The sequence below is a fragment of the Octodon degus genome, unplaced genomic scaffold, assembly GCF_000260255.1.
Source record: "Octodon degus isolate 3935 unplaced genomic scaffold, OctDeg1.0 scaffold00065, whole genome shotgun sequence".
Lineage (NCBI taxonomy): Eukaryota > Metazoa > Chordata > Mammalia > Rodentia > Octodontidae > Octodon > Octodon degus.
Genome location: NW_004524641.1, coordinates 7,268,994 through 7,295,352, shown reverse-complemented (window position 1 = coordinate 7,295,352; position 26,359 = coordinate 7,268,994). Strand labels below are relative to the sequence as shown.

Here is a 26,359-nt window from a genome sequence, read left to right as displayed (position 1 = left end):
AAATTACCTTTCGGGGCTCAAAGAAGTGGTCAGGAACAGGAGTTGGCCAGGCAGAGACACTTGCCTGTGCCAGGTACAGTGAGATGAGAGAAGCCAGTAGAAATTCTATATGTGCCTGTGGGAATTGGGAAGACACAAAGTGAAAGTGACTGTAAGTGGCAAAGGAATACACAAGAAAGTCTCCTGGAATGAAAGGTAGGAGTTAAAGATTGAAACAGTTCACTGAGCATCCTATAAGGAGTGAGAATGACTCACTCATAAGCACAGCCTATAACATTCAGGATTCCAAGGTTGAATAGAAAATAACAAGTAGCCCTGAAAGCTTTCAGAGAGGAAAAAAAAACAATGTAAAAAGGATATGAGTAATCAGAGTAGCATCAGATTGCTCAATAGCCTTATTAGAATTTACAAGAAAAAGAAGTCATGCTCTCAAAGCAATCTGGAAAATAGTTTCTTACCTAGACTTATACACCCTGCCAGGCTACCAATCAAGACATCATAGCACTCACAGATTCTCGAAACTTATATTGCATGCACTTTGTCCAAGTAGGTAATGGGAGATACATGTTGTCAAAATACAGGACAAATACAAGAAGGAGAAAATGAAAGATCCAGGTAGAGTTTCCCTCAAAGGAAAAGGAAGTCCCAGTTCAGTTGAGGCCTACCAGCCATTCCAGCCAGGAAGAGGCAGGATAAAGTATGTACAAATGTGAAAGGTCTCAAAAAAAAAAACAAAAAAAAAACCAACTAAAGAAAGAACCAGATACTTTATTTTAGTAAAGGATTTTGTTTTGTTTTGTTTTTGTTTTTACAGTTCTTGGGAGTTTAATGAGGTGCATGACTGTTGCATAAAAAGCTAAACAAGTAACAATGACAACAAACAACAACTGATAACTCTAGGGGAGGCAAAATTATTCAAAAAAGAAAATATTATCATTAAATTCTACATGATATTTCTGGAAATAGTATTCATTTTGTCAGACTGTTGTAAATACTAAGTATATATTGAGTTAACCAAATGTTGCAATGTAAGCAGAAATAGAGGATCGAACAAATATAACATATATAGTATTTAAAATAGAAAATAAAATTGAGAAACTGAACTGTAAGCACTTAGAAATGTGAAGTTAAATACTAGGAGGAAATGCTAAAGGAGTTAAAATTATTTGCCTCTGGAGAGTATGAATTGGATGTGAGTAACAGTGGGATAGGGGGATTTTGTTTTGTATTATGTGCTCTATGGTCCTATTTCTTTTTCTTTAAAAAAATTTAAAAAAAAAATTTTTTTTTCAAGCACTGGGAATTCAACCCAGGGCATTGCACTGAGTTACAGCCCTATCCCCAGCCTTTTATATCTTTCATTTTGAAACAAGGTCTCTATAAGTTGCTGAATTGTCCAGGATGAGCTCAGAGTTGTGATCTTTCTGCCTTGGCCTCAGAGGGTTGAGATTGCTTTTATACCTGGATAAGGTTCCATAACATGTAGGCCTAGCATCTATAATGGTGGAAAAATGTTACATTTAATGTTTTGCATTTTGTTGAATGAACTTTTTAGTTTGGGTATACTATGTATTGACTTTGGCACATTCCTAAATTTTATCCAAATTTTCTTTTTTTTACAACTTACTGAATATCAGTCATAGAAAAGTTGTTAAGGTGATTACTGATTCAGATACATTTGTAGCCTCTATCAGATTTGTGTTTCTCCCAAACCATGTTTTTTATATACATTCCATCTTCTGAATTTCAGGATAAATAATCGACCCTTCTCTCTCTTGCCTTCTCCCAAAAGTGGAGCAGTTTGACTTCATATAAGAAGCCAACATTTTCCAGTAGCCTGACATTCTTAAAATGTGAGAGCATAGGCTGCACATTGGGACCCTTGAGCTGACTGCATTACTTAGCAAAGCCCCAGTTGACTGTGGAGCTTTTGTGAATACATTCCTGGTCTATATTTTTATATTGAAAAAAATCAACCTCACAGAAGAATGGCAAGAGTAGTAAGATGCCCAAATAGCTTTCACTAACATTTACCAGTTCTTAAATGTTTTACCACGCTGCTTTCTCTTTCTCTGTCTGGTGTGTTGCCCCTCCCCTTTTTAAGGAGGACAGTGATCCTACCAGATTTGTTTAAAGTAGGTTGTACATATTATATATCTGCATTATCTCCCAAGAACAAAGATATCCCCCTACAAAAGTAAAATAACATTATTTGTCTTGGATAAAGTAATACTATCTAAGGTAGTTAGTATTCAGCTATCTCCAAAATCCTAGTCATATTTTCTGTAGTTTTTGTTTTATTTAGAACCTAGTCATTGACTACATTGTATTTAGTCATCATATTTCTGTCAATTACTGTGTTAGAGTGTTTCCATGCATTTACTTTAAAAAAAGAAAAACTTTTATAATATTGACAGTCATGAGGAACACAGGCCAGTTGTTTATAGAACATCCTACAGATGTGGATTTGTGTAAGTTTGACAAGAATATATATATATATATATATTTAACCACTGTTTTTAGCTTTTTATGCAGCTTTGAAAGTTTAGTTCATTGTTTTTTATTTCTGTTAGTCTGTGGTTTTATGCAGAATATTAAGAATGAACACTTACCTGGAGAACAGTAAGACTTCTTACATCACAGAAAATATCATTGTAATATCTCTGGGAGGGGTAATCTGTTCCTCTGGAAACAAGCATAATATTTTTATAAATATCCTTGGCAGTGATCGTTGGATGACTTAATATATTATAACCAAGGGCAAATTTTCTACTCTTTAATTAAGTTCTGCTACAGTATATAGAACAGGGAGCCACTTTTGGAAAAATACTTGGCCAGCTTTTCTATTATTCCTGAGCTGAAAGTTTGATTTGGGGTCTTAAGCATTGGATGGACACGTGTTCAGCGTGCAGTGTTCTGGCTGAGCTGGTGCCGGGATGCTCGGTGGCTTAGGTTGTGTATATTTTGTGTGAAGTGAGTGCAGCATGGGGAGATGGCGTGCCATACATGCCAGAAGAGCTATGCAAGCTCTCTGTTGAAAGCATGCTTCCCGTTTGTCTGGGCTTCCCGATAGCAGGCCTGGTGACACAGTACCCTTCAGGCAGAGCTCCTCTGGAGGTGTAGGAAGTGCTGCTACAGGTTTTGTCCCTCTGTGGACAGCTGTATTTCAAAGCCTAGGCAAGTTGCTGGTAAGTTTTGCACAGGCTGCCAGTGTGTGTGTTTTCATTTGATTTATCTTTTTTCTTCTCAAGTCATCATGATTTTTGTAAACATTTCAGGGACTTGTTATACATTCTCTGAAGTAGGATTCAAAGGATTCTTTGTAATTTATTTGTAATCCAACTTTTCTTTTTCTTTCTTTGCAGGTTTTGTGGAAGTATACTACTTTGTCATTATGAGATGTCGTCTCTCGGCGCCTCCTTTGTGCAGATTAAATTTGATGATTTGCAGTTTTTTGAAAACTGCGGCGGAGGAAGTTTTGGGAGTGTTTATCGAGCCAAATGGATATCACAGGACAAGGAGGTGGCTGTGAAGAAGCTACTGAAGATAGAGAAGGAGGTAAGGTCTTTTCCTGCTATCAGAAATGGGCATGGCAGCACTTACATAAGGTTTTCAACCTAGAGTTAGAGGGTCACAGGCCTGCAAGGGACTGGCAAGGCCATTGGGGCTGCTGCATGAGGCTGTTTCCCAGTTTCCATTCTGGGAGCCCCATAAATAGAAATTCTTGCAGCGTGTGCTTCAGGGTTGAGTTCGAGTAGGGGTCATCTGAAGTGGGAGGACTTCTTTCTGTGGCATAGAAGAGCCTGTGTTCCCTGAGCTGCTCTCCTGGAGCAGAGGTGGGTTCCAGGCCTTCCTAGGGTTTGTGCTTTTGCTTCCCTACAGCCTCCAAGAGGGGTCAGTAGAGAGTAATGTGTGGTGGTTTTATCTCCTTGCCAGTTTCTCTCCTTGAATTTGTAGTCCTCAGGAATTATCTTTTAAAAAGTAAAAATAGATTGGCGTTTCTACTGAAATAAGGAATACCAGCCTCTTGGATTTCACCTCTACTTAAGTCTCACACTGATGGGTTTTATGAAGAAATAGTAGGTGCTGGAGCCAGAGAGAGCTTCCCTTCCTTTTAAAACCAGAAACAGGTTTTCACTTCCAAGTCTGGAATTCATGCTGGGTTTGGGTGAGCTCTGAAGAACTCTTACACCTCTCATCTGGCCAGGAGCGTGGCCTAGCATGCTCCCCATATTCAGCCTCAAGAATAAAAGTACCCGCAGAACCCATCTGCAAGGGTCAGCAACATTGATGACTTTTGAAAATGCTTTATAAAATTTAAATATAATTTTAAAGTGATACATAAATACAAAATTACACATATTTATAGAGTTCTATGTACTCCATAGACATATACATTGTATATAGTGCTTAAATCAGGCTAAGTGTATCCATCTCCTCAAACATTTATCATTTCTTTATCGTGAAAACATTCAGACTCCCTCTAGCATTTTGAAATGTATAGTATATTATCATTATCCATAACCATTCTGCCGATAACTTTTAATCTCTATCTTCTGGACCATGTTGTGGTCATTTCTATTTATGTCTGGTTTTAAATAATTATTGTACTTTTCAGTGTCCTTTCAAAATGAACTTTTCCATAAATATCCTTTCATCTCACTGAGTGATTTAATTTTTTCATTAACTGCCGCCAGTGAACCGTGGCAATTGATTAGAGAAGGAAACCTGAATGGCAGCACTTTGTGCGTTTCCTCTCAGCAGTGCTCTGTAATTGTGAATCACCAGCGGTATTTGCAGTTGTTGAGGTTAGCTCAAAAGGTCTTCAGAAGGCTATCTCTGCCTTGGGGGCTCTATTGGTTCAGTTTTAAAAAGTGAGAGCTTTTAAAGCCAATGTATGTAAAATAAATGTACTAGATAGAAAATGTTTGCTTTCCTTTCTTTCTTTTTATTTTTTTGCTTTCCTTTATTTCCACCTTTTTTTTTCAGAACCAGGGATTGAACTCAGGCCCTTGCCCTTACCAGGCAAGCACTTATTCTATTGAGCCATCTCCTTGGCCCCTATTTCCACTTTTTGATCAAGAAAAACATTTCAATAGTAGCTAAGTAATAAGACCATTTCTTACTCTGAACCAAGCCCTTAAACTTTATAGTACTGTCCCCCTTTTATAGATTGGGAAATAGAATTTTTAGATCATGCTCTTATATTCTTATATGAGACTTTATAAAACAGGAAGTAGATTTTGATAGGAAACATGAGTTGAGGCATGTCTACTACTCTTTAAACACGCACACATAATACCCTTTTTACTATATCTCAGAGAAGAGAAACATGACATAGGAAAGCACAGGGATGAATGCAGGAATTAGTAGAAACTGCCAAGCCCTGCTTCTGTGTAGGAGTTTAACCTGCATGTGTATAGTGTGGAAACTGGGTTGATTACATTATGCTGCCAAAACTTAATTCATAAACTTGTAAATAGGAAAATCCAAAGGTTCCACTCCAGTTCAAGGGCTTGGTTTATTGAGGCGTGGTAAGCGTTCAAGACATCATTTTGGCAAAGCACCCCCAAACACATGCGGAGTCCACATGAGTTTAAAAACTGCAAACACCTTTGACTGGATGCTGGCAGTTATTGGAAAGGAAGTGTACATTTCTTATAGGAATTATTGGTATTCATTGTGAAGCATGGTTTGACTGCTAGCTAGGTGTTTTCTAAGTGATAGGATAAATATAGTGAGTTCCAGATGTTTTTTGCAGCTCACTAATTCAATCCCATGTTACTTGGTTACTTTTTGCTGGTGAGTTTTAGAGGGGCTGGGATGTTTTGTAAAGTATTTGTCACCCATTTGACTTTTTAAAATGACTTGATATCTAATTACATGCTTTGTGAGTTTAGTGAGATGTGGAGAAAATGTATGTTGAATTCTTTAACTTTGCTTATATGAGAGGGACAAGGAAGACTATTTGTTTCACTTATTTTGCAGTCTTCTAGCTCAGTGAGTGTGTTATTTTTCCTTTCAGTTGATGTTACTTTTCTAATGAAAAAGGAAAGAAAAATAACAATTGCTTAAAATACTTTTTAAAACACTCTCTTTTTTTTTTTTTTTTTGGAACCGGGGATTGAACTCAGGCCCTTGTACGTGCCAGGGAAGCGCTTATTCCACTGAAGCATCTCCCCAGCCCTTTTAAAACACTCTTAAACCTAGAGAAAAATGACAAGAGTAGTACCATGAACTCTAAGATATCCTTTCCCTATTTCATTACTCAGTATTAGTCTGTACTATTTGTGTTAATACTACTGGTTTATATGCAATAAATTTATTTTAGTTTTGCTGAACCGTGGGAATGAATTGCAGGTGCTACTTACCTTTACCCTTAAATACTTCAAAATTCCTAAAAACATAACCACAGTGCAGTGAAATCAGGAAATTTAATAGTGAACCTACTTTATTAAACACACTAAATTCAGATTGCTATTCAGAATAGCTTTTTGTGACAATATTTTCAACCCAGAGTCTACTCCAGAATAAAAGATTGCTGTATCTTTTTTCTGGTTTAATCTGGAACAGCTTTTCTGCCTTCCTTTGTCTCTTCATACTGACATCGTTGAAGAATACAGGATAATTGTTATGTACAGTCTTCCTTACTTTGGATTTGTCTGATTTTCCCTTCCTCTAGTTTCAGTTTGTATGATTTTGGTAGGAATGCTACTTTGGTATTGTGTCCTTGATGGTCATTGGCCTGGCTTAACGTGAGTTGCATGATGTTTGTTGAGTTATTGGCAGTATTAATTTTGAACCCTTGGTTCACTGAATTTCTCCATAGTAAAGTATCTTTTTTCCCTTTGTAATTAATAATTAAGCTGTTGATAGACACTATGGCAATACAAATCTCTTTCCTCAACACCTCCCTAATTGTTTTGGCATCCATTTGATGATTGTTTGAATCAAGTATTATTATGATGTTTTGTTGTGTAGAAAACAAAATGTTCTCTATGAGTTTTTCTCTTTTTCCTTTTTTCCATCTTTTACTTAATTACCCATTCATTTGTTTGTCTGTAGACAGTAAATTTTTTTAAATGAAGTGTTAGTCTGTTCATGTTGTTACTCATTTTTGTGTTTAAGTGACCCCAAATGTAGTAAAAGAAAGCTCCTTCAGGTTGGCTATAATGCCTTTATGATCTATGCCCCTTAACAAGGGATGATTTTTCTTACTTTGGGTCCCCAAAGATATTCGAGGCTCTTCTAGCCTCTGTCCCACTTCTAGAATCAGTCATTTCTTCAGGCAGTCTTGTGTTACTAAGAAACCGAGATGTGAGAGCTATGCATGCTTATTTTCAATGTGAAAAAAGGCTTTTGTCCTTTTGGCAGAAGTGATGGTGGGAGAGAAATGGTTTTATGAATGTACTTCACTTAAAATGTAAAAGTATACCTCTGGATAGCTGATATTTCTGGAGGAGAGTTTACCAAAAGGTATCACAAGAAAGCAAACAAACAAACAAAAAACTAAACAAAAAACCCCAAGATGTTTGTTTTTTCTGAGCCAGTAATCTTAATTCAAGGACTTTATCCTAAAGAAATAATCATAGATACACAGGAAGATAGCTAAAATAGGAGTACATCTCAGATACATAATGAAAACCTAAAGACAGCAAATAATGTTATAGCTGTATAACAAATTCTGCTCCATTTAGAAGAATGTTTAAAGACCTCAGAAAGTGCTCATAATACACTAGTAAGTGGTGAAAACAAGTTACAAAGATTTTATATTAGGTGGGAATATAGTTCAACAATAGATCACTTCGTTAGCCAGTACAAAACCTTAGGTTCCAACTCCAGGACTGGGGGAAAGTATGCTTCCTACTGGAGTTTGAAAGCCAGTACATTGCTTGAACCTAGCTAATCAAAAGCCCAACTCCTGCGCACAGGCTCTGTGAGGCAGTCTCATGCGCATAATAAACTAAGGGCGGCTTTAGGAATGCAGACTTAGGTACAACCTCAAATGCCTTCAAGTGGCAACTGCTCCGCACTCTGGTGCTGTCCTGACTCTCCTGCATTGTGCTTTAATTTTCTTATCTGAACTCTCTACTCTTGTCCTTCTTCTGTGTTGCTTTCTTATTTCTCTAAACTTGGTCAGATTCTTTCCTTCACCTGTTCTGTCTGGGCAGATCCTAATCATTCTTCAGCTTTAATATTTTCCTTTTCCGTGAAATAGTCTCAGTCCTATCTGAATTCATGTGACTGAATATCCAAATTACTAATGTGACTAATATTAGAACTACCTTGTGACTATTATTGGAAGAAATTGCCACTTAATGTTTTATATGTCTTCTCAGCTGAAAAGTGGGTCCACTTGTGGTACCCACACCATAGAGCAGGTGAGAGGGTTAAATGAGATGAGACGTATGAAATATGTAGAAGAGTGCTAGGTGTATGGGAAACTTTGGTGAGCTGTTAACTTAGCAGTGTGAGAGCTTTACAACTGTATTCCAAAGTCAGAATAGCAGATTCTCTCTTTTGTGAAGATTTTAATTAACAAATGCCTAGGCTTTTATGTTGCAAAGAAACCAGGTGCTACATTTGTGGTTAGCAAGAGTTTGGCAATGCTCAGCATGAATGTGGATGGCCAACATTATGATCTCAGAGTCTTTTTTGGGGGAAGGACAACCAGGAATTGAACTCAGGCCTTGCACTTGCCAGGCAAGCACTTATTCAACTGAGCTATCTCCCTGGCCCTGACCTCAGAGTCTTGAACTTCCTGAGTGTAGGAATAGTCTGTCACGATTGTAGTCCTCAACACTGTACCTAGTACAGCTACCACTAGGATTTTGAATTTGGTTAAAGGTTTTCCCTTATTACCTGCTGCCTCCTCACAGTCAGTTTATAAGATTGTAATCTCCATTTGACAGATCAGAAAGTAAGGGTCAAAGGAGGTTAAGCAACCTGGCTAACATGAACAGCATCCTTTGTTTGGGTCTGCACATAGCTGTCTGATGACAGTAAACATGAACTGCTTGTGCCTCAATGCTTGGTATAATGTTGCAATGGACTTCCCTTTCATATTGTCTTCCTTCTCCTTCGTATTAACAGATGTACTGGGTACCTGTGTTTTCTTCATTCACTCTGCTTTGAGCAGTGGAGAGAGTAGAAAACACTTGGATTCAGCTTCATAATAATAGAATTTTAGTTATCACCCTTGCTTTAGGGGACATAGGATGTTTGAATTTATAAATGCCTTGATTTTGTGTTTTCTAGACTGGCATGCCATTTCACTTCAGGACTTTTAAACATTTTATGACACTGTGCCTTGAAATCTTTATTCTACATATATTAATCATCATGTTGAATTAGAAGATAAGAAATTCAAAATAGTGACTGCTTTTATTTGATAATTAATATAGTCACCATCTAGAAGTCTATATTGAATAACCTCTCTCAGCTCTTTTTCTATGAGACATTTCTGTTACTGGGAGCTTGTAATGTAAGATACTCCAAGGTGCACTGCTATAAAGGAGATAAAGTTGGACACATGTTGAACAAACATATAAATTAAATGAGTAAGCATGCATTATTCTTATGCCTCAGGATAACTTGAACCTTAGAGGTCAGAAAGCCACCTGAAGACCTCTTGGACCAAGAATAGTTTAGAAAACATTACCAGAATTACAGATAATATTCTTACCATGTTATGTGAAATGCATTTATACTAAGACAACCATCGCTGTATGGTATTTATTTGGTCATTGAAGTGACCATCAATAGTCTTTATTTATAAGCAGAAGCCTCCTCTCTTACTATTTAGTCTTCTAAAATTAAAAAAAAATTTCAAAATTTTGTTAAATATTTACTCCATGTGGTGATTATTTTCATTTGCCATAGGAGGACGTTATTGCAACTGGTATTTCAGCTTTTCATTAAAGTATTATTGATCTCAGTATATTGAATAACGAGCATTTCAGTTAGTTAATGTTTGTCTCCAGCGGTGCCCTAAATATTGTGAGCTGCTGTGCTGTGAAATCAAACCAATTAATGTATTCCAGTAAAAATGTTATTTCCTAACTGATGTGTTAAACAAAGTTGGACTCTTGCTACTAGCAGAAAAATAGTATGCAGCATACCTTAAATTTTTGAGGCCTTCAAAGGTTAACAGAGAAAGAACAATTGAACAAGAAAAATTGAAGGAGGGGAAGATTCCACCCAGGAATACTTTAGGTAATTTAGATGGGCACTGAGTCTTCAAAAATAGGTATCTTTCACTTGGGTTTTATAAGGAACCTAGAATTTTCTCCTCTGCTCTTTAGTAAAGACAATGTCATTGTCATGAAATTACCCAAGAATTGAGGCCATGTTATCAAACTTTCGACTGCTGTTTTCTGACTCAGTCCTGGTTAGGACTTCTGTTTTCTGATTGAACACCGCCATTAATGAGATGTAGGCTGCTCCATTTTGCAGTCATTTAATTCTCAGAAAGTTCTTTACAGTGTTGCTTCCAGCCATTGTTAACACTCCCCACCTCTTGGCCCACACAGTTCAGTCCTCACAGACATCCCTGTGTCAGCTTCCTGAGGTCAGGATCTGCATCTTTCTGATCTTTATATTTTTCTCTGTGCTTACTTAGTACCTGGCCCACAGTAAACAGTCAGTAACTGCGTAGTGCCTCTAATGAGCAAAACAGTACACGCAGTGGTCACATCTCAACATGGTTTTATAAGATTTACAGAAAGATTTCACTATTTTTTAATCTATAGAGATTGTAGCTTGCCATTCATCGTCTGCTTCATAACTTTTTCTTTCTTGTGGTTGGCTGATTTTTTTTGAGGTCTTAGTAAATTATTTTGTCTTTGAATAAAAGTTTTTGTTCTAAGCAGCTAGGGGAAATTTTCCTGGCCATTGTTCTTATTTGCTTTGTTTTTGGATATATTTTCAAAAAGAATTCTAAATGTTTTTTCTTAGGCCTACTAGTATCAGATGTTTACTGATTCATGACTTGAGAAAAAGTAAGGTCTCCTAAATGAAGTAAGCCTGCCAGAGTTTTAATGACTTGGAAGTAGGACTTTTTCCTACTTCCTACTTTTTCCTTACTGTTTTTAAGAAAAGCAGTGCTTTGTAAAATTAGCTGTATTACAGTAGCTGCACTGATAAGGATGACAGTGTCATCCTTGGGGAAAATTTCCAACAGTCTGTGGGTTGTGGGTACAGCCACAGTATCTCTCCTACCTTAATCAGGCAATCAAGGTTGTATCACTAATGAGTCACATTTATGGTGTGTATATACTAAAAGCATTTGATGGAAAGGTACTTTACCTTTTTGGTTTTCTTCTCTAAAACCCATAAGCCCAGTTCAGTTATGTGGAAAACAGTACACAAATGGAAATTGGTGGACATTCTTCAAAACACCTGAACAATATGCCTCAAGACTGCTAAGTATTTGAGAAACAAGTATGTTAGTCAGTTCTCTGTACTGTAAATACCTGAGATAATCAACTTATAAAGACAAAAGTTTATTCTTCACAGTTTTGGAGATTTCAGTACATGTTCTGTTGGACCCATTGCTTTTGAACCTGTGATGAGGCAGCAGATGATGATGGGTAGTGTGTGGTAGGAAAAACCTAAATTCTCTTCGGAAGAAGGAAGAGAATTGGATTCTACAGCTCTCTTTAAGGGCACCACAACCTCACACAAAGTCACACAGCCCAACATAGTACCACAGGCTTTGGACTAACCCTAGTACATAGGTCTTTGGACTATATACCACGTCTATTCTGTATGACAAAGGAAAAACAAAATTTTCATGAACAGTGTAGTGTCCTGAACAGAAAAGGCCATGGGTGGAACAAATGATGAAGTCCAAATGGAATCTAGAGTTAGTTAATAGTTATATACAATGTTGGCTTCTCATTTTTGATAAATCTCCCCATAGTGATGCAACATGTTAACATTAGGAGAAAAGAATGAGAGAAACTATGTAGATTACATAACTTTTCTATAAATCCAAAATTATTCCACAATCAGAATTTTACTTTAATAAATATAAGAAAAAGAACAGAGCAAAGGAGACCAGAAGCGGGGCCAGAATTGCAAATTTAAATGGATCAATGAGGGTTGGGCTCACTAAGATATGTGATGCTTTAATAAAATAACCTAGGAAGTAAGGAATGGAGCCATATGCATAAGGCTGAGGCATAGGCCAGTGACAAGTGACAGCGTTGAGCAAGCATTTGGACTGTGAGTACTTCTGATTTAAATCAAGAGAAAATAGTAAATACACCAAAGCTTTTGAATAGGGCAGTAGAATTATTTGCCTTACATTTTTGCGTGGTATACTACTCACTCTCAATCCTGAGGCATGGTATCTTAACATTCAAAAATGAAAGAAGAAAGCTTCATTTTAGCTTACAGTTTCATATTCTTTTCTCAAATGAAATTTACAGTTTCTGTTCTTGAGCCTATGAAGGGTAGGGTCTTATTAATTTCTGGGATGATTTTATGTCATATTTTCTGTCTTCATGATACGAAGTCCTTATTTTTAATTCTAATCTTTTCAATTACTGTACTTCTCTTGCCCCAGCTTTGCGGTTGTTCCTTTTCTGATGAAACTGCAAAATCTTCATGAGTTTTATTTGCTCTAAATTATCATCGTATATTTGGCCAAGAACCAGCAGTGTCCATGCCATAGCTGAGCGGCTTTGATTTCTTCCACCAGATTATTTTGTTGCCCTTAATCTCAGTCTCCTACAAAGTCTCAACACACAGACAAAAGATAGACAAATTTTCTGCCAGAGCATAGAATATGTGGCTTCTCTTCCAACCACCAATGGTGTTTTTGTACCCAAATAAACCTTTCTGAGCCTTGCCTTAATGGTCTGTATTTCTATCAGTATTCTGGCCTCTGAGCTCTCATCAGAGTCTTTTATGAAGACTGTCCTAGCATTCTAGGACTTGTGCAGCAGGGTTCTCTGTAACTTTCCAAATTTCTTCCATGAACCATATCCAAAGGCTTCAAACCACATAGTCAGGTGCATCACAGCAGTGGCCCCACTTCTCTGGTGCCAGTTTCTGTCTTAGTCACCTTCTTATTGCTGGGACAAAATGCTGACCATCCACACCTCTAAAAAGGAGTGGAAGTTTATTGTAGCTCATGGATTCAGTCCATGGATAGCAGGTTCCAATGCAGAAGCAGGGTGTCAGAAGAGTATGGTAGAGAAAAGGTGCTCAATCCATGGATCCAGGAAGCAGAGAGAAGGGAGGATCTGGAGAGGAGACTACATCCTTCTACATCACGCCTTCAGTGACCTGTTCCTCCTGATCAGTTTTGCCTCTGAACATGAGAATTGTGAGGGATGCTTCTGATCTAAACTTTAACGTATGGATACTCTGGATACTCTAGAGAAAAGATGTCAAGGAACAAAGACAGGGATAGAAAGACTGAAACATTTATTGTAGTCATCCAGGTGGAAGATATTTGTGGTTGGGACCAGCCAGGCAGGTTGCAAAAAGGCAGTGAAAAGTGGCTGACTTTTGAATGCCTTTTTAAAGGAAGAACTAATGATACCTGCTCAAGGATTGGACCCAAGGCATGAAAGTAGAAGTCTCAGAGGTTTTGCCCTGCAGAGGTAGTGGTGTAGATGTGGAGGGCGAAGAACAGGCGCAAGGCAGTTTTGATACAGCAATGAGTAGTGAGAATGTTCTATTAAATTTACAGTTTACTATGCAACAAAAATATGAAATACTTGAGAATAATTCCTATGTCCATTAGCAGATGAATGGATAGTTAAAATGTGGTATTGCACACAATGGGATGTTATTCATCCTTAAAAAGAAATGCCGTTCTGATCCATGCTGCAACATGAATGCATCTTGAAAACATTAAACTGAGTGAAACAAGCTTAATATAAAAGGAAACAGATTGAATAATTCCACTTATAGAGGTATCTAGAATAGGCAAATTGAGAGACAGAAAGTAGAAGAGAGGTTACTAGGGCCTGAGAAGAAAGACCATGGAGAGTTACTGTTTCATAAATTCAGAATTTCTGGTCGGGATGCTGAAAATTTTCTAGTAATTCATAATGGTGAGAGATGCAGTCTGAATGTACTGACTACCCCTGAATTGTATCCTTAAAGTGCATAAAATGACCAATTTTATGTAACAATTTAAAAAATAAACTTTTGTATCTTAAATATAAAAAATCAGATACTAAGGTATAAATTTAACATAAGTTACAAGATCTTTACACTGCAAACTATAAAACGTTGCTGAGAAAAATTTAAAAACACATTTAAAAATAGAGAGATATACTGTGTTTATGGGTCAGATTTTGATGTGTCAGTTCTACCAGAATAGTTTGTAGATTCAATTTATAGTTTTAGCCAATTTTGTTTTTGTGTGCTTATTTGTAGAAGTTTATAAGCAGATTGTAAAATACATAGGAAAATGCAGAGGAGCTAGAATATTGGAAAACAAGTGTTGGTTGCAGACTTATATTGTTCACCATACTTGTACTTACTGTGGAGCTGTAATAGCCAAGACTGTGTGGTATTCACATGTCACCAGACTAGTGGGATGCAACAAAATCCAGAAATAGACCCACACATTTGTTCAATAGATTTCTGACAGAGATTTGTCACAGAACATTGGCTAGGTGAAGAGAGAAAGGAGAAAGACTAAAAAGGTTTAGGAACTAGTGGTGTTAGGTGGAAGCATTGTTAAGAGTTCAGGTAGGGAAAAAAAAAAGAAGTGGTGGTTGGCAGATGGGTCATGTGGATTTGGGGTTGTAGAGAAACAGTTATTGAATATAGTGTCTAGGGAATGAGAAAAGGAGTTTGTGACTGAGGTGGGATGAAGGATTATGTGGTTGGAAGGGAAAAATTCAAGATTTGAAAGAATAGGTATTAGAAGTTAGTTTATGTATGTGTAATAATTCCCATCCAGTGAGACAGAAACAGTAATTGAAAGAAGTGGCCATGAACTAGGAGCTAAACCGAGGGTAGGGGGAAACATTGTGATTTTTTACGTGGTGGCAACGATAAAGGATAATGACTGATGCTATATTATGACAAGAGATTGACCATAGTAAGAGGAGTTGAGGCTGTCTAAAAGTGGCTGCCTGGCCCAGTGGAGCAGGTGCTGAGCATCCCTTGAGTGAGGCCTGGCTTTGCCAGAGGAGGAAGGGACCACTGAGAGAAGAGGGTCAGGATAGAGGGATGTGGCTGAAGATGAAGGGTGAGGACACAGAGAAGACTCTGGGAGCTGGGAATGATGGGACATGAGGTGTAATTGGAGTATATGCGGTTACTTAGGGATCAACTGGTAGGAAGGCTGGTTGATTTTTTTGTTATTTTTCCTTCCCTCCCTACCTAGCTAAAATTCCGTGGCAAATCATATACTTCTCTTATAAGCACTCTCAAGTCCATTTTACCTTCAGGGTATTCAGGAAAACACAACTCTACAGAAATCCAATTCTCTGTCTCCTCTAGTCCTGCACTTGTTGAGTTGACTGGCTACAGAAAAACCTTATTGTTCCTCAGCTGCCATAATACATTTCCCTAGCCCAGTAATTCCCCCCATTTTTTTTTTCCAGTTAGCATTAATTGTTCTAAAACCACTGGTGAAAATGATTACCCTTTATTCATGTGGTGATGGCAGAAATGGGGAGCTGTGCTGTGTGAGGTCAGTCTTGGGGCACTCAAGGCAGGTAGATGTCTCCAGGCTATGGGGATGGAAAGGAGCAGTGTTAGGGCTCTGCTGGCCTCAGGAGCTGGACATGATACCTGGGAAGAGCATAGTGCCTGGAAAATCTGCCCGGACAGATGAGATCTTCCACACACATTGATTTAAGTGCTGGGGTCTGTGTAATCTGAGTTTGTCAGTGATTCTCTGAGCAGAGACCGAGAAAAAGGTAATTCTTAAAAACTTCTTGATAGAGACTCAACCTATTGTCCAAAATATAGTGTCTTATTTATGAAAATGCTACAATTGATTTTCATTTACATGTTTTAAAGTACAAATCTCAAATAGCATCTTTCTTTCTTGAAAATTGAGGCATTTTAATTCTTACTCAGTGAAAAATACTGTGTAGTTTAGTGTTTAAGAGCCAGGGCTCCTGTGTTAAACAGTATGGACTGGAATCTTGGCTCCACCACTTGTTAGGTGTTTGGGCAAGTTACTAACCAAGCCTTAGTTTACTATAAAATGTAGATAATGATAGGGTCTGCTTCATAAGGACATTGTGAGGACACAATGAGGTAATCATGGCAGTGTACTCACAGAGCTCCTGGATTCTGGTCAGCTCTCCCTGTACAAGATGCTCTTATTACTGTTATTTCAGCAGCTTCTAGCCAGAACACACCCTGTGTTTCTGTTCTCCTCAGATACTTGTTAGCACATCTTTCAACATAGCTTTCTTTTTTAAGACTTGTAAATAACTAGCTATTTACATCATCCTGTAGTGTAATGTTCCTGAACTTTAAAATCTAAATATTCTCTGTGTTGTTTTCTGATGCAAGTTTTTCACTGTATCACCAACAAACAATACTTTGTCATGTCTTTACCATATTTTGTATTATATGGTGAAGTGTTTTACCTCTTTTTGAGTATATCTGTTCCCTGTTCTCTGAAAATTGAGATCTATTACTTGAGAGTCATTATCATATAGGGTCATTGTTGCATAACAGAACGATCTGAAGGTGTTTTTTCACTATTAGCTTGGTGGAAATGAATGATAATATTTAGAGCTGGTAAGGGGTGGAATAAGGGGCATGCACACTGTCAGTGGAAGTCTGAAACCGTATAGGCCTTCTGGAAGACAGCTGAGGAGACTGACAGCATTCTTAAGATGCAATGCTGTTTGATCCCTTACCCTCACCTACAGGACTTTGTTGTAAGAAAATAATAGGAAAAGTACAGAGCATATGTATTAAGCATTGTTGATTTTAATGCAAATGGAAAACATTCTTTTATAATCAGAAAAAAAAACCCTTAATGAAATGTATGCACTCTGATAGGACAGAGATCGCAAAAGACATTTTTATAGTTTGTTTTGCACAAATTGGCAGTTCATTCTTCTGCGTGGTTTTGAATCATGCAAAGTACTTTGGAGGTACATTTATGTAGTTTTGATATTTTCTTTAGTTCTTTTAGAATGTCATTGATGGCCCAGAAGTTTAATCTTGTTTATCTTTTCTTCCCTCCAATTCTTTGCCTTCATGAAGCTCTACGTATTTGTGGCATAAAGTAAGCATGAATTCTATTTAAGTTTCTGTGGGGCTTGATAACTGAAGAAATACTGCAGACATTTTAAGTTAAATGTAATTTGCATCTATCCAGGTGCTAGGCACTTTCTTTTGTAATTTTTAGGAATGCAAATAGAACTTTTGGTTACCAGCCAACAGTGCTTTAGCATTTTGCCTTCGTTTATAGCTTGTTCCAGATCTGGTCATTATAAAGGAGAGAAAACTTCATTTGCTCTGTAGGTGAAAATGTATGAAGAACATGTAACCGTACTTAGATGGTATTTGAAATAGGTCTTTTCCTTTATTATGATGAGTTTTTTTCTTCTCCTTGTTTGTTTTAGAAAACCCATAAAGGTCCTGGAATGTTTATCCATAGCCATTTGTCAGGATGAGTAGAAAGAAATTTTCCCTTTGAAGAACTGTATATAAAGAGAGAAAAGCATTTCACACCTGTTTATCTTAGCAGGGTCTGCAGAGAAGGAGAAAGATTCTCCATAAACTCTGTTTTTCTTTCAATAAGCTCTTTTATTGAGAGAGAAAAATTAGAAAAGAAACAGAATCCTGTACCTTGTCTTGTCTACATAAGAGCACTCAGAGCCAGATGGAGGGGTTTTGTCTACAAACAAAAACCTTTCTTAAATTTCTCCTTTCTCTTGTCGAGCCCATCTGTACTGTTCTTTCAATTCACCTAGCAGAATTGTCTGCAATCATAAGATCCTTATATAATACATTCTCAAGAACACACTTTAAAGTTTAGATGTTTCTGTTAAATGAAAACTACCTTCATGTTTTTTTCTACCTTTAATTTTTGATTGCCAATTGATGCAGTAAAAAATGTCTCTTTCATCCTGGTAGATTAGGAAGTTTAGATGGGGGATAGAGTATGCTACCTTGCCCCCCCGCCCCAAGAGAATGTATGATGATCCTCTTCCTTTTAGGACATTAATTCAGTTCAGTAATAAGTAGAAAATAAGTAAAATAATTATTTTTTTTTTTTTTTTTTTTTTTTTTTTTTTTTTTTTTTTTTTGTATTTTAGGGAAAAGTCTACAGGGTGTTTAGGGTCTTACTACTAGATCGGACTTGTAATTATCTGCCTGTTTACAGTCTCCCAAGAGCTGGGATAACAGGTGCGTGAGAAAATAATTCTTATCTGTAGTACTTTTATTACATATTTTAAGTTTACAAATATACATTGCATATATTTGTGGTGAATAATTTAATGTTTTGAAATATATATGCATTGTGGAATAGCTAAATTGATCTATTTAACATATCCATTACCTCACATTTTTATCATTTATTTCTGGGGAGAGCACTTAAAATATACTCTCCAAGCAATTTTGAAGTATACAATATATTATTATTGACTATAGTCTCTGTGTTGTACAGTAGATCCCTTGAACCTATTCCTTCTAAGTAAAATTTTATATCCTTTGGCAAGTATCCAGTCTCTCTGAACTTGATTTTATACAACTTCTAAATCACCTTTGGCTGAGTCAGTTTGTTTAACTGCTAAAAAAATTAGTCTCATTTTTCATTTACCACCATCCTTAATTTCTTTCCACATTACTACTTAAACTACTTTGCCTGTAGCCTTGTTTCATTTCCTGCACATTCCCACCTTCCTTGCTTTCAGTACTGGCCTCAATTCATCTATCTCTATCCTGTCTTTGACCATCATCCTGAGTGATCTTTGTATGCATGTAGTGAGGTCTGAGCCAATGGCAAACTTCTGCTACCACTCCTTTGGTGGATTTCATTTCTGCTTCCCTTCAGCCACTTGCTGATAAGTGCTATAGTTCTGCCTTCGGTATGGCAAGCCTGGGCTTCTCTTCTCTGCCTTTCCATACTTGATCTTACCCAGTCTTCCAACAGCTGGGCTACTGTTCATACAGTTAAATCCACTATCAGAGGACAAATGTTAATAAGACTGAGGAACACAGAGAATGAAATTGCAAATTCTAAAGCTTTAAATCAGGGCAGATTGCAGATTCCAGAGTCTACACACAGTAATTTAGAAGAGTAAAGTCAACCAGCGTCACACAATGGCAAGTGATCAGAACAGTGGCAAAATAGAGAAGGCAGTACTACCTACTGATATTAGGTATGTACTGGTCCACCACGGATGTCATTGCTTGTCAGTATGAAAACCAGTATCACCTACGTGTATCTGTCCTCCAGATATGTTCTGTTTCACCCATATAACATTTTAATTTTTAAAAAATTATTGTAAATATTTAAAAAAAAATAAGGTGATTTTTCCAGCCATGGTGGCACAGAACTGTCCTGCACAGTTCCAGGACAGGGCAGGAAGACTGCCTGAGTTTAGGGCCACCCTGGTATACATAGAGAGCTTAAGGCCAGCCTGAACTACATGAAGCCCTGTCTCAAAAAACAAAAACAAAGCAAACAAAAATGATGTGATTTTACACAAAGATCAAGATTCTTTGGCTCCATGAAAAATGAACGAAACTGGATCTGTGTTTGACACTGGGGACATCATTGATGGAGGCAAGACTCATTTGGAGGTATCATTCAGAAGATGTGAGAAAGATCAGTTCTATTATTTTCTGATTGTGGCTTATGTAATAAGGTATAATTTTAATTAGTATTTAACAATGCAGACAAGTACATAAGTAGAAGAATAGGTGTCTTTAAAATTTATCCATGAAATAAATCTGAGAGACTGGTGTTTAAGATGGATCTCTGAATACTGAAAGAATGCCTTTTTTAAAAACAGGAGTATCTTCTTGTTAACATTCAAACTTCTTCATTTATTGTTCTTAATAAAATATAATGATATTTATTCTTAATTGCACAATAAGATTTGATTAATAATTTCCAAGATTACACAATCTACAATGGAACAAATGTTGGGAAATTCAAGAGGGGTGCGCCTCCAAAAAAAATGCATCTGAGTAAGGCGAACAGATATAAATCCTCTTTGGCTACCATAATTTTGTTCATCACTTCTGGCACTTAGGAACAGAGATACTTTCCTCCTGTGTCCTAAGGTATATCCAAACCCTGGAGTTGTGTACAGACCTTCTGTAACATTCTTCACTGATAGGGAGGTGTGTGGGAGAGGGACATGGATGTTTGTGGGCAAGGTTCATGGCAGGGCATGATCAGAGTGCAGTACCTGAATATCTGTTTCAGCAGAAGTCTTACCCCAAGGGATTTCTGGTCTATAGACTTTTAATCAAAAGATTCTGTACCAAGTAGTGTACCCCTGGGGTAGGCTATTATGTCCATCCTTTCACGTATGGAGAAATTCAGCACTTAGTAGACCTTAAGATTATATATCATGATGTTTATAGGTATAGGTACTTAATATATTTCTATTCTTTTTATCCCCCTTCCCATTCTCTTCCCTCCCTCCTTCTCTTGAAAGTTTTTTAGTTTCTGTTTATGACACATAATGAGTGCATTTATTATGGGTAGTTGGTGTATGTACATGACACATCTTAAATCTTTTTATGTACCCTCCTCTTCTCTCCTCCCCTAGTCTCTTGGTCCCCTTCCCATTTGCAAAAGATCTTTCTCTCTGTTCATTTTATTTGTACTTTGGATTTGTCATGAGAAACTGAATAGTATTTAAAACTTGTGTATCACATTTATTTTGCCTATCATTGTTTTCAAGGTACATCAATTTTCCTACCCAAAAATAAAATTTCATCTCTTTGTTCTTTATAACTCCTTTTTTCCTCCCATTAAGTCAGACTGTTTCTTAGCTTTTTCTGTTGTTTATATAATAGAGAGATTTAAATAAATTTTCTGTATATACACATATCAGAAAGAATAACACCTGAATTTGGTGACATTAAGGTTTGTAATTGAAGGGGCAAGAACTAACTGCAGAATTTTGTGAACCTGTTAAGTTTTCAGATTACTTCTAGATTCTTATCTTCATGTCCTAAGTTTGTAGTATAGCACCAGTTTAGAAAAACAGCAAATAATAAGTGTAAATATTTTCTGTGGGGCTACTCAGGGCATGACCACTCAGGAGTCAGAGGAACATTCTTACCCAGGCGGACCCAGATAGCTTCCCTTGTTTCTTCCCAAAACTTTGTTTCAAATACAGTGATTTTTATACTGTAGGAAAAAACATGGTCTTGTGAATATATTTGACAAAGAGACTTAGATTCCTAGAAGGTGAGAGAGTATTTAATGGCAAGACTTGACTTAGAAGTTAGTGGTAATTATGATAGCTCACCGTGATGTTTTTGCATTTACATCATCATGATACATTGGACTTGATGTCTGTGTCCTTTCATTTAAGGAATTACATAACCTTTTCCTGTCATTTTCTTAAAATATTATGAAATTAATAGTTGTAGAGCTCTTAGTAAATTTTGAAAGTATACCATGTCATCTATATGCTCTGTCAAATTCATAATACAGTAGGTGTTCCAGTATGGATTGCAGATTAGCCAGGTTCTAGTCAGGAGACAGCCACATTAATAATTTGGGCGTGGAGATTTTGATGTTAAGCTTCCTAGTAAAGGCATGAATGACTATAGAGAATATAGAACTAGCAAATGTTGAAGACAGATATTAACTATGACTGAGGTGGAGGGTACCCTAAGGAAGAAAGCTTGAGAGACCACCCAGACTAAAATATAGGCCTTTTTTTTTTTGTACTGGACATCAAACTTAGAACTTTGCACTTGCTAAGCAGGTGCTGTGCCACTGAACTCTATCCCCAGCATACAGACCTTTTGGAAGCATGAGGGATAGCTTTGCCTAGTGTCAAACCAGAGTTGCTTCTCAAGAAGCCATCTTCGGGGGTTCAGTGGAAGTTCCCAGGTGTGCTGTGGGCTGGTGCTGGTGTGGAGAAAGCCACCAGTGGGTGCTGAGAGGTTGCCACAGGTCCTCAGGAATCTTCCCACTGGGGGCCACTAACACTTCGGAGTATGCAGAACTCTAGGTCTCGCTCATAAAAGCTCTGGGAGGGAGGAAATATCACTCCAGAAATAAGTCTCTTTGGGGCTTGCGACATCCTTTCTGCACTGCTCACTGACACTGATAAACACTGTACCACCTGGGAAAGGGAGACTCATTAGAGCCCAGATCTAGAATTTTGAAGCAGTGCAAGACATAGCAGATTTGATGCTAAGAGGTGAAAAGTTAGATAGTGTAATTCATCCTATTCGTTACTCACTTTCTGTCTATACCCTCCACACACATTTGAACTTCCACCAAGTAATGGAAGATATCTGCCTATGAAGATAAGCTTCCTTTTGTGTAAGTGAAATTCTTACCCTTTCCCCATTATTAATTTTTCCTCAGATTTTATTACAGTACATAGAATACTGTTACCTAAAGGCCAAATCATAAATTTAACATCTAGCAGTTTGTACATAAAATAATAAAGGTGAAAGAAAAATGAGATAGTTACTACATACAAATGTACAGACACGTAAAGAACAAGCAGAGGTTCGATCTCGGGCTTGCCATGCTGGCCCCACCTCTGGAGTGCACTGAGATGGCAGTTGAGACTGAGTGTGGTGGCACGTGCCTGTAATCCCAGCATTTGGGAAGTTGTAAACAGGTGGATCACTAGAAGTCTGATCAAGTAGTGAGACCCTAAATACCCTGTAGACCCTTCCCTAAAATACAGAAAAAAAGAAAGAAGAAGAAGAAGCAGCAGCAAAGGAAGAATACCCTACACTGCCAGAGGTCTCATTTCCATACATGATCTCTGGCTTGCTTTCTCTACCACTCATGCCACATTTCCTTTTTCCCTCAGCTAGAATTATAGCTGGTTTGGGAATCTTTTTCTGGTAGGTTATAAGTCCTCAGTTGTCCTGCCTTTTTTGGTAATCATATGTATCGTTAATGTTTATTGTTGAGCAAAAAAGTACTAGGAGGCTCCCACAGACTCCCCTGGGTCTCACATGTAGACTTCTGTTATGATTTGGGTCTTGAATATTTTCTAAAGGGCTGTATGCTAAAGGCTTGTTGCCAGCCTGTGGTACTGCTGGGACAGGGTAGAATCTTTAGGAGGTAGGGCGATGGTGGGTCAGGTACCAGAAGGAAGTCAGGTCATTGGAGTGTGCTCTTGAAGGAAGTACTGAGATCCTGCTCCTTCTCTTTACTTCCTGAGGAGCATGAGGTGAGCAGCTCTGCTTTGCCTTGGCCTTCTGCCACGGGGTGCTGCCTTGCCACAGGCTCTAAAACAGTGGAATGAACTGACCACAGACTGAATCCTCTATAACTGATCTAAAATAAGACTTTATTCTTCTAAGTTGATTCAGGTGTTTTGCCTCAATAATGGAAAAGTGTCTAATATACCTTCTTTGTAGCAACCCAGGTTATTCCTTGGTAGTTGGAATAAATCTGTCCAGTTAGGAATAGAAACTTCTTTTCTGCTGATCAGCTTAGTGGCAGTAAAGAACCTAAAATAGCCAGATGGTCTTTTCATACTCTAATTCAGTAGAATCATTATGGTATTTCTGGTGAAAGCATTCTATGCTTAGGGACTCAGACCTCCAAAGTAGTAGAGCTTATTATTGTCAGAACAGAGAACAAAACCTGTGAGAAGATTATTAAGTATATTAATGATAGGAGCTACTCATTTTGATTCCTTGATTGCCATACCTATGTGTTCTGTTGTTTCTGTTGTAGGGGAGGTGGTTTGGATACAAAGCATATGGTTTATTGCGTAAATTTAAAATGTGGGTAGAAGAGGATGGCTTACCCCTAATGAGATGAGAAATCTCAAAGGGGTTATACTGCTAATCTGAAGCATCCATTTATCCCTTAGGAAAGTATGTAAATCTGGACACTGTGACCTTATTTTATTTTTATGTATTTGGTACAGGGTCTCACTATGTAGCTTGGACTCATAGTGATCCTCCTATTTTCAGCCTCCTCAGTGCTGGGATTATAGGCGTGCACCATCATGCCTGGTCTCAGTGGCTGGCTCAGCATGCCCAGAGGTGGGGCCAGTGCAGCATGTGATGCTGGAGATCTAACCCTGGTACCTGCGCTTGTCTAAGCAGGTGCTTAGTCCGCTGACCTATCTTACCAGCACAACAGTGACTTTAATCTTGAGGTGTTCCTTCAGCCAGTCTCTATGTGTTCCCATCTTCTCTGCACTGACCTCCTCAAGGGCCCAACTCTTATCTGATTGCCTACAGTATTTCCACCTAAGTAGCTGCCTCTGAAGAGGTATCACTAGCTGCAGTGGGGGAGAAGGGGCACAGTTTCTATCTAGTTACTTCAAGCTAAGAAGTGTCAGTTTAGGAGAAATTACATCAGCGGCCTTCTCCAGAGAGCTAATTTTTTTTTTTTTTTTGCTGGCTCAGCCCACCCTGGTGGCAGGGCTGGCACAGAATGTGGTGCCAGGGATCAAAACGTGGTCCCTGTGTGCTTGCCTAAATTTGCCTAAATAGGCACTTTAGACCGCTGAGCTGTCTCACTGGCCCTCCAGAGAGCTAAGCTAATGTGGCTCAGTAGAAGTCATGTTACATTTTAACAGTTATGAACTCCTTTACAAAGTCTATCTAGTAGATCTCAGGAAAAGGAGTCTGGTACATTTGTCATTAGTTCCATCTGTATGATTGCTTAGAGTTTAGCAGCCTCTAGGCAAGAATAAACAAATTTTCCAAAAAATTAAAGCATGTACATTCAGAGTATGAACAGTAGGTGGAAAAGCAGGTTGGAGAGAGTCATATCCAGAAACTGCTCTTAAGGGTCTGGAATAGCAGTTGTAACCAATTGGCTCTTAGACCAGGTCTATTAATGGAAGTTATCTATGAGTCTGATACTTCTAAGTTCCTCTAATTTTAGCCATAAAAAGGTAGAGAGTTAAGTGGTTTTAACTAAGCAATTTAATGTCTCTTGCTGAGCTTTTGTAGATTCCATTGTAGTTTTTTCCTTTATGTACCATAATAGTGGCCAGATACCAGTGCAGTTGGAAACTTCCAGAAGGGGCCAGTGATTAGAGCCCCTTTTATGTCTAACTTTTATTACTCTGGGGTTATTTTCATATATCTTCGTATTATACATTTCTGCTTGTTCAAGACTACATTAAAATTATAACACTGTTAATCAAAATTAACCTCTTGCTGTCTATTAAGGTTAGTTAAGTCTCCTCAGGTATTATTTTTGGTATCATGTACAGAGTGTCTCAGATTATCTATCAGTGTCAGCTTCTAGGATGGGTACTGGTCTTTTTCACCATACTGCTTTCTGTGAAAGCATGGGAGACTTTTCCCTCTTTGGTACACTGTACATTTGTTGATTCTTATCATGTGGGGTCCAGAAATCCCCTGTTTGGGAGATAGGGTGACTCACCAAAGTTTTAGGCTCCTATAGAAAAGGTTCCTTTATGTTCTGGGTCCTTGTTGACCTTGGAGGGCCAGGGCAAAAATATTGGCTGTCTTAGCCCAATTACTTCTCTAGTTTTAGTCTTCAAATTTCAGCTGTTGAACACCCAGAACAGAAGGTTGGTTACATCAGTGTTGCAGAAAGAGCTGTGAGTTTAAATATTTTGAACTCATCTGGATATCAGGCACTTTGAATTACAGTCTATCCAGGGGTCTGCTGTTTCTTACCAATCATAGTAGTTTTACTACTTGAGTTCCCACAGAATAGTATAGAATAGCATGTTTTAGTCAAACTCTCCATTTGATACCAAGACATTAAATGACACACAGAATCTCTCACCTAATTTGTTGTCCTTTGATAGGATGCTATTCAAAAAGAATGTACCTGTTTATAAATGTATCTTGGGATAGCCTTTAATTTTTAGTTGTGGCATTATTTGGACTGCTCAGTGCCTGAGCCTCTCTTAAGTGTAGTGACACATATATAACATACATGCCACATGTTTTATGTGTCTTTTGTCTCTTTTGATACAAGGTTTCACTGTGCAGTTCAGCTGGCCTTGAACTCACTTTGCAGCCCAAGCTGGCCTTGATCCTCCTGTATCAATCTTGAGAGCACTGGGATTATAAGTGTGTGCTGCCACACCCAGATTCACATGCAATTTTTTTTTTTAAGAAAACTATCGTTTCGAGACCCAGTCCTAGCCCAGGTCCGGTGAGTGTGCGGAGAGTTTCCTGCTACCCTGCGCCGGCGGGACCAGTCCCAGCCCAGGCGCAGCGTGGGCCGGAC

General features: G+C 37.9%; 1 protein-coding gene across 6 annotated transcripts in view; it reads left to right on the top strand.

Moving 5' to 3' along the window:
• The window catches only part of Map3k20 (mitogen-activated protein kinase kinase kinase 20), a 193,661-nt gene that overhangs the window by 8,686 nt on the left and 158,616 nt on the right, over positions 1–26,359 (top strand). For 2 of the 6 annotated variants that reach the window (XM_023719096.1, XM_023719095.1), the window contains exons 1-2: positions 2,994–3,188; positions 3,366–3,558. In XM_023719096.1, coding sequence (XP_023574864.1) covers positions 3,400–3,558 — 159 coding nt within the window. In that variant the 5' untranslated portion in view covers positions 2,994–3,188; positions 3,366–3,399. Of the gene's footprint in view, positions 1–2,993; positions 3,189–3,365; positions 3,559–26,359 lie in introns of those variants that run through there. The other 4 variants (XM_023719098.1, XM_023719097.1, XM_023719099.1 and 1 more) reach the window with 3 other exon arrangements.